Raw genomic sequence first — 16,425 nt, 5'->3', positions numbered from 1 at the left:
AATATTATTCTACAAAGTAGAAAATAGTACAAAATAAAGGAAAACCGTTGAATGAGGTGTGTCCAAACTTTTGACTGGTACTGTACATTTAGGTAAAGTGACTATGCATAGATAATAAACAGAGAGTAGCAGCAGTGTACAAATGCAAATGCAAATGGTCAATGCAAATAGTCCGGGTAGCCATTCGATTAGCTGTTCAGGAGTGTTATGGTTTGGGGGTAGAAGCTGTTAAGAAACCTTTTTGGACCTAGACTTGGCGCTCCGATACCGATTGCTGTGCGGTAGCAGAGAGAACAGTCTATGACCAGGGTGGCTGGAGTCTTTGGCAAAAGTAGGAGCTTCATATGTCTCAGGCAAATCATAATTAAATACATAAATGCTCATAATTAATTAGGGATAACAAAAAAAAAAACATTACAGGATTTTGTTGTGTCGCTGCGCTGTGCAATATCTACCGAACTGTTTGGATTGGAACACACCCACATGTAAACAAACAGTGACGTACACTATTTTAGTCCCACCCACAATGCAACGCGGACGAACCTGGGGGATCCTCCGAGAAGACGGTGAAAAGATAACAAATTAGGGAGAAATTAAGACAAAGCAGGTCGTTAAAACGATAATTTGTGAATGGTGTAATTGAATAGTGGTAGCTCTAGCTGCCTAATTTGAAAAAATTGTTTAGTAAGTTCCAACTTTGTTAGTGGAGGTTAGCGGTGTGACAGAAGCCAGACTTTGCTTTGGCGACAGGGACAGCAGAGTTAACTAGCTTCATAGCTAATGTTAGCTGTCAGCTATCTTGACAACAAAACAATGCTCCGTTGATAACCGTAGTTTGTTATTTAGCTAGCCAAAGTATAGACCGGATCAAAGCTATCATTAAAACACAAATCTCTGTGATTTCTTCAACTATCAACAAGACCATTGACGTTGGCTAACTAACTCTAGTTTTCGTTGTCCAAGTGAGCAACAGCCGGTAGTGGCTATTGTTAAATTGACTGAGGCGAGTCGCTGAACCATTTACTGGGTCAAAATGAACATCGACGAGGCGGCAGCTCCGAAACCTGTCACCGACGATGATGGTATGACATGGTGGTATCGATGGCTCTGTAAAATCGTTGGGGTTCTGGGCGGAGTATGTAAGTAAAAACTAACTAAGCGTTTTCATAACTACTGTGATTGACAGTCCAATTTGAATGTCTAATACACACAGGGAGGTGATTTCCTACAGTCAAAGTCCCACAATAAGAGCTGTGACGCTAATATTTGTGTTAACTCTTTGGAATGGTAATCTGTGGCTTTCACTGAGTACTGGGTTGATATCCCGTTTCATCGGTTCACACTCCATAGTTAAGGCTGTACAATTATTTTGTCTAATACAGCCACAGTGGAATCACCCAACTCAGCAAAACCCACAGATCACAACTATGTAGAGTTTACTTATTAATTATTGTATTTATTTTTAAGTTATGTATCAATATTCCAACCTGTTTAGCATTATCTAGTCCAAATATGGCATTATTCCACTTTTTTTGGGATCCGTTTCAATGGGGGACCTTTGTCTGGGATTTGGATACCTGTGTGAAGGTAGCTACAATATTGGAATTTGCTGGTCGCCTTCAAAATAAGAGTCCCCCGTTGTAACTGAGCCAAACAGATCCAAATAGTGGAATAATGCCATATGTGGACTAGATAATGCTAAACAAGGTTGGAACGTTGTTGCATAACTATTTATTTTCTTAAATCATCAATTAATTAAACTCTACATAGTTGTGATCTGTGGGTGTTGCTGAGTCGGGTGATACCCCATTTCATGGGTGCACACTCCATAGGTAAGGATATATGTACAGTGCATATGTATGCCCCCAATGCAATTATGCAGTCTAGTGCATCCACAGTGGGATTATTTTACTGTTTATTGTCTAATTATTGTATATATTATGTAACTACATTCCAACCTTATTTTGCATTATCTAGATGGAATTATTCCACTATTTATGTCTGTTAGGATCAATTTCAATGGGGAACTTTTTGTTTTGAAGGTGAACTGCAAATTCCACTATTGTGGCTAATCCTTATGGTCTCTACCTTAACACAGGTCAGTGGTTTCCCCTGCTGACTTTAGGCTGATGGTATACACAGCCTGAATGTTGAATACAATTACATTTGAACTCACTCTACCGGTTGTCTGTGGTGTTGGTCCTTCAGATGGTTGAAACTTGAGACAAAATATCAAAATTTATTGGTCTGTATTTATCTATTTAGATCCAATATTTTCCAGACAATTCTGCTAATTTAATATATGGCAGACAGACAAGTTCTCTAGCTTCTTCCACTTGCCTCCTCAATTTTTGCGGCGATGTTGCAATCATTAAAAAATTAAATAAATGTTTACATTTCTATCACCTGACACAGGCACAAAACCATGTAAATACTAGCTGACTTCAATTAACATGCGATGCATGCATACTCTCTCATGACTGAAGGCACGTGTACATGACGGAAGTGCATGCAATGACAGTGTGAGGCTATACTCTCTTTAGGAAGCTCTGCTGATCTGCTGTCTTTGAAATATTACAGTGTTTAGTCAAGGCCTTCAGTGTTCTTACTGAGCGCCTCTGTCTGTCCAGACAAAGCACTGCCACATCACTCTACCCCAGCATCTCTCTGTACAACAATAACCCATTAGTCACATGTTCACATGGTTCCTTACAGGAACCAAGAGGCTGGAAGTTGGCACTGTCTGTCTGCTCTCCTGGCTGTCACATATCTCCTTGGGTCATAGGCTTTCTGCTTGCCTGGCTGGCACAATAAGTCATAATCTTATGTTCAGTGATGGCTTCTATTTTATAATGTTAACTAGAGTAGAGTACTCAGTGCGAGACAGACAGAGGTGCTGTTTCTGCCTGCGTTGCAGTTCCCCAGCAGTAGGCCAATCGCATCCCTGCCCTCCCTTCCCACCTATCCCTTCCCTGCCTTGCTGTAGCTATGATACCGGAGTAGTGGTCGCTGTATCACATTCACATGCTGGACAGCTGCATTTTAAATTGGCTCTGTATACTTCAGCATGCTGTTGAATCCGAGCTCAGGATAGGATATGTCCTAAAGTGCCTTCAGAAAGTATTGACACCCCTTTACTTTTTACACATTTTGTTACAGCCTGAATTTAAAATGTATTAAATTGAGAGTTTGTGTCACTGGCCTACACACAATAACCCATAATGTCAAAGTGGAATTAGTTTTACAAATTAATAAAAAATGAAAAGCTGAAATGTCTTGAGTCAATAAGAATGAACCCTTTGCTATGGTTAAGCCTGGGTAAGTTCAGGAGTAAAATGTTGCTTAACAAGTCACATAAGTTGCATGGACTCACTCTGTGTGCAATAATAGTGTTTCTCATCTCCGTACCCCACACATACAATTATCTGTAAGGACCCTCCGTCGAGCAGTACATTTCAAATGCAGATTCAACCACTAAGACCAGGGAGGTTTTCCAATACCTCGCAACGAAGGGCACCTATTGGTAGATGGGTAAAAATAAAGAAATCAGACATTGAATATCCCTTTGAGCATGGAAAGGGTATTAATTACACTTTGGATGGTGTATAAACACATCCAGTCACTACAAAGATACAGGCGTCCTTCCTAACTCAGTTGTCAGAGAGGAAATAAACCGCACAGGAATTTCACCATGAGTCCAATAGTGACTTTAAAGCAGTTACGTTTAATGGCTGTGATAGAATAAAAGTGAAGATGGATCAACAACAGTGTAGTTACTTCACAATACTAACCTAATTGACAGAGTGAAAAAAGCCTGTATAGAATAAAGAGATTCTAAAACACACATCTTGTTTGCAACAAGGCACTGAATTAATACAACAACAAAAAAAATGAAACTTTTAGTCCTGAATACAAAAAAAGTGTTATGTTTGATGCAAATCCAATACACCACATTAGTGAGTATCACTCTCCATATTTTCAAGCATACTGCATAGTGGTGGATGTTGTTATGGGTATGCAGCTAATCATTAAGGACTCTGGAGTTTTTCAAGATAAAAAAGAAATGGAGTGGAGCTAAGCACAGGCAAGATCCTAGAGGAAAACCTGGTTGTCTGCTTTCCACCAGACACTGGGAGATTTAATTAATCTTTAAGCAGGACAATAACCTAAAACACAAGGCCAAATATACACTGGAGTTGCTTACCAAGAAGAGAGTGAATGTTCCTAAGTTGGCAAGTTACAGTTTTGACTTAAATCTCCTGCAGAAATATATGGCAAGACCTGAAAATGGTTGTCTAGCAATGATCAACAACCAATTTGACAGAGCTTGAAGAACCCTGAAAACAATAATGTGCAATTATTTGCACAATCCAGGTGTGGAAAGCTCTTAGAGACTTACCCAGAAAGACTCACAGCTGTAATCACTGCCAAATATGCTTCTACGAAGTATTAATTCAGGGGTGTGAATAAGTATGTCAATGAAATATGTCTATTTAATTTTCAATAAATGTGCAATAATGTCTAAAAACATGTTTTCACTTTGTCATTGTGGGGTATTGTGTGTAGATGGGTAAGGAAAATAATCTTAAGTAATCCATTTTGAATTCAGGCTGTAACACAACAAAATATGGACTAAGTCAAGTGGTATGAATACTTTCTGAAGGCACTGTATATGATACCCCTGACTTTAGCTACTGCAGAGTAGACTGCATATGTGTGTCTCTGAGACTAGCAGTGCTTGTGTGTGGGCGTCTCTGTGGGTGTATGGCATGAGTGTGCTAGCTAGCCGAATGGTCTCATCTGATCCTGTGGGAGTTTGTTGCCAGTGGCAGCCATTTAATTTAATCACACTCGTATGGGATCTCCAATCTGTCATTACTAGCATGAGGTTAGCGTGATGTTTCTCTCTAGATAGAAATCCTGATCTGTGTTTTCAAGCTTTAATGGTTTCAAACCAATACAACTCTAGCCCCACTAGTTAATAATTTAGCCAAAATCAAAGTTGGGTACAAAAGACTAGATGAGCTGTCTGAGCTTTGAGACACTATGTTTGAGACACGCTGTGTGAATTCATTTATTCATTCAATTCTGTATATATATATGTGTGTGTGTGTGTACTACAGAGTGCAATGGATGTCATGTGTGTAATTATCCCATCTTTTCATTGTCTGGGTCCCTTCCCATGCTCACAGTGTGGCCACTGGACTGGTAGCAGCACCCAGCAGAGCCAACCAGGCAATGTATATCAGGGGCCTAGCAGGATCTTAGCATGGGGCCTGTAAACTCAGATTAATACTCATCTGCCTCCTATTTGGCTCGTATTCTATGGCTCTCTGCTAGAGGAGAAGAGATGATCCTCTGGTGCTCCTGCTATCAAAACCACTCATGTTTGTTTAAACGGAAATTCAGGCCCTTGTGGTTTCCAGTTAGGCTATATTTGATTTAAGTGTGAATGAATAACGTCCCCAGTCAGGGTAATAGCACTGTTTGTCATATTTCTAAATTGGAACAAAGCCTCCTTTATTCTGGTAAGTTGGTATTCATGGTAACCCTATATGCCTGAAGCGTCCACATGCATATTTATACCTGTTTGTACTTGATCTGGTTGCATTATCAGAACTGTAACATTGCATGTAATATATTTTCTCTCCCACTGAAGCATGTGCCATCTCAGGAGTGTGGATGTGTGTCACTGTCAACCCTTTAAACATCGCTGCTGGAGTATGGATGGTGTAAGTTTGTCTTGCACAATATGATCCTTAGCCAAGGCTTTAGTTTTGCATACACGCCTACATATATAAGAGCTAATGTCCTCCTTCTTTTTCAAGGTTGAATGCCTTTGTGCTGTTCCTGTGTGAAGTCCCATTCTGCTGCCAGTTCATTGAGTTTGCAAACGCAGTGGCAGCTAGAGCTGACAAATTCAAGCCATGGCAGAAAGCCTTCTTCTACTGCGGGTAAGAACTGGACTGAGACCTGCTGTCTTCACATGACTCAGCTGTCCATTGTCTAGGCCTGCAATTTAAATGACCTTTTAACCAGTTGAAAAACACACTTCAAGTTTTCTGTAATCAACCACTCAATCAATCCCTGTTTCTTGTATTTCCAGGATGGCACTGTTTCCCATATTCCTGAGCTTCTCCATCACCACGTTGTTTGGGAATGCCATTGCCTTCGCTACGGGAGTCCTCTATGGTCTCGCCTCCCTGGGCAAAAAGTATGACTTTTCTATTTATACTTTTGTGATAAGATTTCGATTTGAATATATGTGTGTAGGCCTACATAGTGTACTTGAGATTGAATTTGTTTCCTTCTCGCGCCTCTTTCTCACCCTTTCTCCCCTTTCAGTTCAAATAAACATGAATTTTTAATCAACATTTAGATGTTTAGGTGTTATTAATCAGTAATAAGATGCATTACATTTAAAATAATGTAACATCTTGTAACAGGAGATAACAGCTTCATTCCATACTCTCATTATAACTTTGAGTGGCAAAAAGTAACCCTGTAAATTCTCTCATTCAACGTTATATCTAACATCTCCCCTTTCCTCTGTGGTGTCATGCTTTCGCCCCGGTTTCTCTCTCTTCCACCACTCTGTTTCTTTCAGGGGCGATGCGGTGAGTTATGCCAGGCTGAATCACCAGAAACTGGGGGATGAGGAGAAGCTGACCGGGATGACTGACGGGTCAATATAGTGACATGGCTCATCCCTCCGGTCTCACAGAGGAGGAACACTATCCTTAACCAAGGGACAAAGATGTCAACCCCTCTCCCTCACCATCCCATCTCTTTTACCCCACCTCTCCCTCTCTGTTACTGGGTTTATTTATGTATCTAAACTGCTGCATCTTTGTCTTATTTGATGAAATGTGTCCGAATAGATAACTAGATTTTATGTAATTTGGCCCTTTTTATAGTGTGAATTTAGTTTTCCATGCCATTTTAGTTCATGTAAATGTTTAGCGGTTGTTTTAATACGTTTTGGGGGTTATTTATTCATTTTTTTTGTGCTGTTTTGTTGTCCTGGTTACTGGGGAATCCATTTTTGGCAAGTAGGAAAAGGAATGTACCATTTTAGCTAATCCGCCTTTCAGGAAACCTGGGCGATAGTGAAAGTGGAATTGTAGTTTTTGTTAAGGAATTTCCCAAGTCATCTTACTCTGCTTGTGCCACCGGCAATTGGAAATTCGGCCATTGGGACAGTAATCCCAAATGTATATCCATCCAGTGTACCCAAAGATGGGAGTACTCTTTTATATTGGTTACTTGAGATATGAACAAGTTTCCAACTGAACAGTTTGAACAAACATTGAGAACATTGCATGTTTACAGAGGACATAGAACTATGATGTCACAGTGAATCCTAACAACAGTTTTCAGTGCACAAATAAGATTAGCTATCTTATCAGCTTTTGGGGCATTCTACAAATTTGCTTGTAATCAAACAGTCACAGGTTGCTACAGGTTGTGTATATCATGAGAAGAAAAACAGATTTAAGGGCTCAATTCAATACATCTCTTGGAAGTTCAGCGCTGTAGTGCAATTGAAGTTCAAAGGTAATGAACTTTCGTGGAGACTCCACTTTCGTGGAGACTGTATTCACGGTAAACGATGCACATGTTGGCTCAATCGGAAATTACTTTAACATTTAAATCACGCTATAGCGCTGAACTTCTGCGACACAAATTGAATTGGGCCCTAAAGAAAGGCTATGGTGCTTTAGAACCTATCTATTGTTGGTGTTCTCTTCTGGAACCTGAATTGATCTTGAACCCGGTTGATCTATGCCACTTCAGAATGTTTGTTTTCGACTCTATATCCTAGTGCGATCTAGCCTTCTGACCCATGGAAGGAGCAAGTTAAAGGTTTAAGGACTGTGATGAGATAATGTCTTGATTCAGGGACTAATAGTGTGTAACACAGCACACAAAGCAAATATTAGCCTTTTTTGTTAATCAGATAGGAGATACAATCTTCTGTCCAACCTCTGATCGCAGGTGAAATGTGTTGTTCAGCAACATGCTACTGTTGTTTTTTTGGTTGACTCTTTTGGTGAAAAGTAATGCATTGAGTTAGCTTGTTTGGCCACACCTCTTACAGTAGTGTATCTCGCACATTATCTCTGGATTGGAAATTATTTCAATCAGGCATATTTTTATTTTTTTATATACATCATACAGGGTAACTAGCAAGAACACTATTGCAGGTCACTTTAACCAATGCATAGGTACTATCCACATACATGTACAAATGAACCAGCTTTTGTTAAAAGGAATCAAACACTACAGGCACACAAGCGATATTCTATCACTTAGGAATATATGCAACGTAGTCGTGTTAGCAGCTATCTAATGTTGCTTCACAGTTAACTATTTTTCCTTGACAGAAAGCAACTGGGAATTTCATGAATGTTTCATCCATTGACCCAAAGGTCTATATTGCCCATGGATCATTCTCATAAAATTGTCCAAAACATTCTCAAGTCTTGATTCACTGATATTAGGATCTGTACGCACTAACCACAGCAGGTAGCCTAGTGGTTAGAGCATTGGGCCAGTAACCGAAAGGTTGCTAGATTGAATCCCCGAGCTGACAAGGTAAAAATCTGCCCCTTCTGCCCCTGAACAAGGTAGTTAACCTACTTAGGCCGTCATTGTAAATAAGAATTTGTTCTTAACTGACTTGCCTAGTTATATAAAGGTTCAAAATATATATTTCAATTGTTTTTTATCAGATGTTAGGCATTTTACCAACGTTTTCATTACTGTAACAGACAAAAGAAAAGTTATAAACAAATCAATATATATATATTTTTTACATTGCTCCCCTAATGAAAAGGCCTGAGTTAAACATAACACTGAAAATAAACATTTCTAATTAAATAAAATGTGACTTTTTCCCAATTTGAGCTCTTCAGCCATTTTGGTAATGAGAAGGCCAAATGGGGTAAAGGGAGTGTTTTAAAATAAAACTCATTCTGAGGGCATATAAGCGAATAAATTAACTTGTGCTTATCTACTCTGGATGATGCATAATGGGCGAATAAAACTTTAAAACCTGATTGGAGTTTTTACAGGAACTAGAAAGTGTTTTGATACATGTCCACAGACACTATGTAATAAATATAGTTTAATGTAAACTTCAAGTGTTTTATTCAAATAAGTTAAGCTTTCCCCAAAAATGTTTTAAATGACCTGAGAATTTAATACGGGTGCATTTCGGCAATGAGAATTTGGGGTGAAAATGTAAAATGGGTTTAAAATAAGACACCTTCCCAAAAAGTAGACATCTTGGTCCTCAGCATGATAGTCGATTTTGGCAGGTTCATCATGGTTTTGTAACTCAATTTGCTAGACATTTTAAAACTGATTTCATGAGGGACATTAATCCTTACCTTATGATCTCCTGGCACATAAGTCCTTAATGGTTACACTATAGTGTTATGGAACAATGATCCAATTTGTAAGTCGCTCTGGATAAGAGCGTCTGCTAAATGACTTAAATGTAAATAAATGTTATTTAACTAAGCAAGTCAGTTATGAACAAATTCTTATTTACAATGACGGCTGAATGAGATACAGCCTGGATTTGAAAAGGTGACGCCTCTTGCACTGAGATGCAGTGCCTTAGACCGCTGCACCACTCTGGAACCTCAAACAGCTTGCCCCATGCAGTAGGATTGATTGTTTTGCAGCCCTTACAGTTTCCTGTAAGGGGTTTCGGTGTATTCTTCTGTTTAGTTATGTTGAATCTAAGTGAATTTAGTTTGTCTTTGTTGCTTTTTTTATGAGCATACTAACTTGGTTGCTAGTTATATGGGGGTGCATTTGTAAACTCACTCTGGAGTGCCAGAGAGCGCTTTGGGCGTTCGTAAATTCAGAGCGTTTTGCTCTGGCCGAGGAGTAGGGTTGATCCGATCGTTCTGACCTTAACGGCAGTCAAGCACTCAAGCTATCCGGCTAAAATTTGCTCGCTTGATAGCTACTTCCATACAAAAATTAGAGAACACCTCACTCTGACCATTTTACTCACACCGGTCATGTTCGTAAATTCATCAGTTATTCTGTGCTCTGGCGCACAGACAAGAGCGTTCTGAAATCGGAGTAGATGGCCAGAGCAAATTTACGAACGTGCCCATGGTATTCTCTCCATATGACTAAACATTTTTCCATGCAACAAATTACATACTTGTGATTTAAATATCTAACTTTTAATTCATGAAAAACTCTCAAATACAAAAGGCAACGAATAATCCAAACACTTGGAATTGAAACTGCAGATATTCAACATCAAGACATGGATGTTAGATCAGAAAAATAGCACATTTTAAAACATTCGAACCAGAAGAAAACATGATGTAGCAGACAATGAATGAAAGATCGATGCATAGTTAAACTGGCACTAGGCTGTTTTTGATGACCAACTTTCTGAATGATTAGGGTTGAGTGGGATTTGAATAAAGTCCAAATTAATTTGATCAAACCGCTTTGTGTAATCCTTATGGGTCACCAAAAGAGATTACTCAATTCACTAAAACCTCAAAGTGCGAGTCCACTTCCAAAAGACACACTTGTTAATCCAATCAAGCCTCCTGTCCTGTGCCATCTAGTCAAGGGCGAGTCCTCAGTCCCATTACAGACTGATGCAGTTCAGTCAGGTTCATTTGTGTTTGGGAGATTTGGGCTTCCTTGGTTCCTTGGTCCTCTTGGTTAACTCTGGGTTGTTATGACTAGCCTTGATCTCTGCCTCCCAATGTTTCTTCGCCACCGTGTACAACCTCATGGTCGCCTGGGCATCTTGGACCTGCAACACATTGGCTATGGTTCACAGTTGTACTACTGTATATGTGAGCTACAAAATAAAAATATTGATAAAAAGGTGACTTACGGATGAATGTTCTCCCTGTTGTACTTTGACACCGAGTATTTCACTACACAGGAGTTTCAGAGAGGGCCGACCACTCTGAAAATAAAAGAACATTAACATCTTCCTCTTATAGTGTTATTACAACCCCTTCAGTCACGCACATTAATACAAAATATCTGCCCACAAACCAGTCTTTACCTTCACAATTTTCTTGAAAGGTTTATACTTCTGGGTGTCTCTGATTCTCTTTTTTGGGTGATCCAAGAACAAAATCTGAAAGATTTTAGCATGGAAAGTATATGTAAATGTTGACAATGGTGAGTTTTTAGTTAGAATGATAAACAATGTAAGTTACATCATAGTAGTGTACCTTGAGGTCATTGTGAATGGCGTGTCCCACAAGCGTTCTCCCCTGGAGGATCTCAGCCACCTCTTTCTGTACGGTCTTCACATTCTCACCTGCAGAATATAACAGACGACACAAAAGTCGCATTTGAAAACGACCCGCAGATAACGTCATCCTAAAATAAGACAACTCTTTTGGGCTTTAGTGAGTTTGTTTCAGTTTCCAATGCTACCATAAGACCATATTAAAATAGTGGTAAAATTATCACTAAGGAGGTCAGCTCATCCTGCTTACCGTTTTTGATGTCATCTGGCCGGATGCCACTGACAGCTGTCCTGTAGTCCGTCACCTTCTCTGTGGGTTTGACGTATTTGTCGTAAATGCACTTTCCAAACTGGTTGACAAGGGAGACCCGGGCTACGATGCTATCCTCGCCATCTGGCCCCACACCCACCATCTCACAGTCCATAGCCACCGCCTTGGTCAGGCTGACAGGTGCCATGATGAACAGGGAAAGAAAAAACCTTGGTCACACCTGGTACTTGACCCCTCCTCCACCCCCTAGGTTTTTTAGCCCATTGATTTTGTAGTAATGTTCGAGTCACTCAAATATCACATGAAAACAGTGTAGAATTGCAGGAAATAAGCTTTAAACCTGAAAAACCCTCCAACAAGAGGGGTGTTAACAGTTTGTATTATTAACAGTGCTTGTGCCCATAGAAATAGGAGGACGCAGGATGTTCCCCTATGCTGGAATGGGGGGCCTGAGTGAAAATGTTCAGGAACCCCTGCACTAGATAGCAGTATGAGGTCACATGACATCTCTTGGCCACTTGAAACCAGTTGTGTCTGGTTTGGGTAGTGAGTCACTGTGCTCAAATGGCTGAACGGATTTTCAAATCTGACATCTTAAAATGAATGTAGCAAACGGGGCTTTCAAGTTATGGAGTAAAAACAGTTTTAAATAAGGACACCGATAGGTGAAGAAACGCCAAACTTTTATTCCCAGCTAGCTAAACGATGCATACAAGGTAATGTGGGAGAAGGAAATGCATTTCTTTACAATGACAATCAGGTGTAACCTTTCCATGCATACTAAAAAGGTGACTTGACCTACATTGCATAATCTATGAATATGTCCACAGCGCATTATTTAGGGGGGGGGGGGGGGGGGGGGGGGATTCTTATGACATTGCCAGCAGTAAGATTTTAGTACGATTTCCAAAAAGACAAGGCCTCACTGGACTGAACAGGGCCCAAAACAACCTGTTAAACTCTTAAGCGGTTAACTCAGTGGTTCTCAACTGGTTTTGCTTTGGGACCCAAATTGAACCAGTTTGTCTGTCACAACCCAATACTCGCACCATGACAAATAATTGCCAAAATTCAATCTTGAGAACTATTTTGAATGCTGTAGTGATATACTCAATCAAGGAGCTGTATGCGCTCCAACCAGACAAAGTGGAGCGGTGTCTCCCGACCCCTCCTGTCTCAGCCTCCAGTATTTATGCTTCAGTAGTTTGTGTGCCGGGGGGCTAGGGTCAGTCTGTTATATCTGGAGTATTTATCCTGTCTTATCCGGTGTCCTGTGTGAATAAGTGTGCTCTCTCTAATTCTCTCTCTGAGGACCTGAGCCCTAGGACCATGCCCCAGGACTACCTGGCCTGATGACTCCTTGCTGTCCCCAGTCCACCTGGCTGTGCTGCTGCTCCAGTTTCAACTGTTCTGCCTGTGGCTACGGAACCCTGACCTGTTCACCGGACGTGCTACCTGTCCCAGACCTGCTGTTTTCAACTCTCTAGAGACCGCAGGAGCGGTAGAGATACTCTGAATGATCGGCTATGAAAAGCCAACTGACATTTACTCCTGAGGTGCTGACCTGTTGCACCCTCGACAACCACTGAGTATTATTATTTGACCCTGCTGGTCATCTATGAACATTTGAACATCTTGGCCATGTTCTGTTATAATCTCCACCCGGCACAGCCAGAAGAGGACTGGCCACCCCTCATAGCCTGGTTCCTCTCTAGGTTTCTTCCTAGGTTCTGGCCTTTCTAGGGAGTTTTTCCTAGCCACCATGCTTCTACACCTGCATTGCTTGCTGTTTGGCGTTTTAGGCTGGGTTTCTGTACAGCACTTTGAGATATCAGCTGATGTAAAAAGGGCTTTATAAATAAATTTGGTGTGAGAGTGCGGAACAGAGAAAATGCAAGCCTTCGTCATGGGGGGGGAACGTGCGCCCACTGCCCAACAAGGTAGATGAGCTGTACGCAAACATTCAATGTCAACAGGACTTTAACGATGTGAGCTTTCCTTCTATCATCAAAACTTGGCTTAGGGAGGATACACTTGTTGAATCAGAGACTTTGGATGGGTTCTCTGTCATGCACTTGGATAGAGACTGCAACAGTACGGGTAATTACTCAGACTGTGGACCAGGTGAGGAAACAGTTCAAATGGACAAATGCCAGGAAGGCTGTAGGACCGGACAGAATCAGACCCGGGTGCTCAATGACTGTACTGCGCAGGTGAGCGGGATCCTGCACTTTATCTTCATGCAGTCACTGTCTACCTCTACTGTACCTACACCATGGAAAACACCCTGCATTGTGCCTGTTCCCAAAAACACCAAGGGCAGGGCCTAAACAACTTCAAGCCTGTTCCACTCACTTCCCAGCTGATGAAGGTATTTGAGAGAGTGGTCCTGGCACAACTAAAGCAGCAGGTGCTCCGGGTTTCTTGACCCCCCCACAGTTTTCGTACCAGGCCAAGATAGGTGTGGAATATGCACTGCTGTTCATGTAGCACAAAGCTGCTAATAGCTCTATTTTGAAAATTCTGCAATACTGTGAAGAAAAATTATTCAGAGATTCAAATTAAGTAAAAATGTAAGTTCATTATAATTTTGACACACTTTCTATCTGGTTTAAGTTCAGACTGGAGTATTTTTTTCATTTTTTAAAAACTCAACACTTGCAACCCATTCAAAAACCACCAGTTGAGAATCGCTGCCTAACTTACCCCTCAAATGCCCTGTCCTTGACCAGCGCTTTCTCTGTGGTCTGGGCATGTGTCTTCTGAGTGCCTTGGATCTTTCTCATGATATCGGCTGCCTCTGTTCCCACTGTGGCCTCAATGTCGTCAGGGTCCACATCATCAAACCACATGTCGGATCTAGTGGACAGATATGCATTAACCATCACATACATTAACCAACACCGAGGTGCCTGTGGAAATAATATCTGATAATCTGACCGTAGGTTTGGATGCAAGTTTGACAATTGACTACAGAAGTGACTAAACACAGACAAACCACACGCATGCTTTTTACAACAGTGAGAGGTTCTTGAAGTCAATGCCTCAATAGTCACACTTACTTGCCGGTATTCATTTTGGGTGCCCGTACTGTTTATATTTAGGTGCAGAAACTCTGCAATACCTTTGAGCTGATATTCTATAAAGGATGTGCAGAAACTCAAGCAGTAGAACATTGGAGGTCCTGGTACTTAGTTCTGGTAAGCTCCTGCCCAAGTCAAGGCAATATTGGTAACACTGGACAGACTTACTCAGTGGGTTTCTTTTCCTCCACTTCTACTTTCTTCTTCTTCAACTGTGCATTGCTGTCTATCTGGACACTGCTCTGTTTCCTCTTCTTGGCTTTGGGCTGTTCTGTCCCCGATTGTCCTGGATCTATCCCATTCACCTGAGTTTTACTAGGAACAGCACTGTCCTGCCATGCTTTCCCACTGTTCACCTGCTTGGGCTTAGTTGCCTTGGCATCATTCACTGTCTTTGATAAGTTCTTAGCAGGCTTCTTATGCGCCACCTCCACCTCCTTCGAAATGTCTTTAGTGGGTTTCTTAGGGTCTTCCTTCTTTGAGTTCTGCTGAAACGGTTGCTTTTTCACCGGAGGGGGGTTGGATTTGAACACCTGCAAATAGAGAGAGCTCTAATAACACCACATTTGAGACAGGGATGACAGTGGTACTAATTCATTCAAGTCAGTCATCTATCCAAAATCTGTATCACAACATGCCATTTCTGACTTAAGTCATAACCAAGTCCTTACCTCTAGTAACGTTTTCCAGTTGGTTGAAAACTGTTGGGCATCTTTCGGGGGAAGCAACGCCTTGGTTTTACCTTGATCTTTTGAGACGGGCTCTTTCTTCTTGGTGTGTTGAGACAACGTTTTTAGAGGTTTCTTTTTCGCTTGGCTCTGACTGGATTTTGGCATTTTAGAAGCAGCAGAGTCCGTTTTCTCTGGTTTGACTTTACACATCATGTCTCGAAAATCTTGCTGTCAACTCGGTTCTGATTTCTTGGGTGGGAAGCAGTGTGAGAGTAATGCCAGCCAGGACTCCACTTTATACTCTTAATATCTCATTTAAAAAAGTTAACCTTGCTAAATGACTAGCCTTTGACAGCCCAATATACTTCAAACGTTCAAACGAATATACTTCAAACAGTAAGTTAGCTACTTGCTATAAGTTCGCTAGCTTTGCTAACATGTGATCAGAATCTCAAACATGGACCAATTAGCTAACGTTAGTTACATTTGCTAAGTAACAATAACATAACAACTAATCGGTACTCATGGTTAAAACTGGAATATTTCACCTCTATAAAGAGCTAAATGAATACTTACAACGCCGCAACAATCGTTATGCTGTACACAATTAGAGATCCAACGTTACACATTTTTCTACACGCCATGCTGAAATGTGTACTTCGGAAATTTGTCACAATTGTGATGCCCGAAAAGAAACACGTCCACGGTTGCGGGGTTCCTAGATAAAGGATTTCATTCCGTTCATCCTGAATTATGTTGCTTAATATAAACTACTCTACCAATAAAAACTGTAATCAATGATGTTGGCTAAAAATCTATACATAATATCCAGTAAGGTGACAAGCACACAAAAGAGTAACCATAGGAGACAACCAGTGACAAGAGGGGATTGCGTTGAAAGGTCTTGCACTAAAATACTTTAACACAAGGTGACAGTGTTGTCTAATTGATTAATCACTTTCGTCCTGGTTTCAGAACAATACACCCAAATCACAACATACAAGACAATAAATGTAGGCCTACATTTGAAGTTGCAAACATTATTTTTATACATCAGAAACTTTATCACCTTGATAATGGCCATTATATTGTAATATATGGCACATTTATAAGATTATGATTTGTTATTACTGATTTGTCACT

The 16,425-nt window shown here is 40.7% G+C and overlaps 2 protein-coding genes across 4 annotated transcripts; one reads left to right on the top strand and one right to left on the bottom strand.

The window, feature by feature from the left end:
- Positions 1 to 520: 520 nt before the first annotated feature.
- LOC120026251 (calcium channel flower homolog) lies at positions 521 to 8,479 on the top strand. Of its 2 annotated transcripts, none has more exons than XM_038971073.1 (6): positions 521 to 566; positions 964 to 1,139; positions 5,660 to 5,732; positions 5,829 to 5,954; positions 6,107 to 6,214; positions 6,608 to 8,479. In XM_038971073.1, the coding sequence occupies exons 2-6, from the start codon at positions 1,034 to 1,036 to the stop codon at positions 6,693 to 6,695; spliced, it is 501 nt and encodes a 166-aa protein (XP_038827001.1). In that variant the 5' UTR covers positions 521 to 566; positions 964 to 1,033; the 3' UTR covers positions 6,696 to 8,479. The 2 variants fall into 2 exon arrangements, with proteins under 2 accessions (XP_038827001.1, XP_038827000.1); XM_038971072.1 differs by having other exon boundaries at positions 529 to 607.
- Positions 8,480 to 10,082: 1,603 nt separating this feature from the next.
- Positions 10,083 to 16,114, bottom strand: LOC120026250 (RNA exonuclease 4-like). Of its 2 annotated transcripts, XM_038971069.1 has the most exons (9): positions 15,859 to 16,113; positions 15,283 to 15,531; positions 14,780 to 15,144; positions 14,235 to 14,387; positions 11,508 to 11,701; positions 11,238 to 11,326; positions 11,066 to 11,140; positions 10,889 to 10,963; positions 10,083 to 10,804 (listed from the first exon to the last, which is right to left on the bottom strand). In XM_038971069.1, the coding sequence occupies exons 2-9, from the start codon at positions 15,493 to 15,495 to the stop codon at positions 10,661 to 10,663; spliced, it is 1,308 nt and encodes a 435-aa protein (XP_038826997.1). In that variant the 5' UTR covers positions 15,496 to 15,531; positions 15,859 to 16,113; the 3' UTR covers positions 10,083 to 10,660. The 2 variants fall into 2 exon arrangements, with proteins under 2 accessions (XP_038826997.1, XP_038826998.1); XM_038971070.1 differs by having other exon boundaries at positions 15,283 to 16,114.
- Between the last annotated feature and the right edge of the window lie 311 nt (positions 16,115 to 16,425).

The sequence above is a fragment of the Salvelinus namaycush genome, chromosome 31, assembly GCF_016432855.1.
Source record: "Salvelinus namaycush isolate Seneca chromosome 31, SaNama_1.0, whole genome shotgun sequence".
Taxonomy (NCBI): Eukaryota; Metazoa; Chordata; class Actinopteri; order Salmoniformes; family Salmonidae; genus Salvelinus; species Salvelinus namaycush.
Note: the sequence above shows the minus strand (reverse complement) of the source record. Positions and strands in the feature narration are given on the sequence as shown.

Coding starts and splice junctions, on each gene's coding strand:
- LOC120026250 (XM_038971070.1), bottom strand. CDS start 15,495: ATGATGTGTAAAGTCAAACCAGAGAAAACGGACTCTGCTGCTTCTAAA. Junction 14,388..14,779: donor GAGGAAAAGAAACCCACTGA/GTAAGTCTGTCC, acceptor TCTGTCCACTAG/ATCCGACATGTGGTTTGATG. Junction 10,964..11,065: donor CTTTCAAGAAAATTGTGAAG/GTAAAGACTGGT, acceptor TTTTATTTTCAG/AGTGGTCGGCCCTCTCTGAA.
- LOC120026251 (XM_038971073.1), top strand. CDS start 1,034: ATGAACATCGACGAGGCGGCAGCTCCGAAACCTGTCACCGACGATGAT. Junction 1,140..5,659: donor TGGGGTTCTGGGCGGAGTAT/GTAAGTAAAAAC, acceptor CTCCCACTGAAG/CATGTGCCATCTCAGGAGTG. Junction 5,733..5,828: donor GCTGCTGGAGTATGGATGGT/GTAAGTTTGTCT, acceptor TTCTTTTTCAAG/GTTGAATGCCTTTGTGCTGT.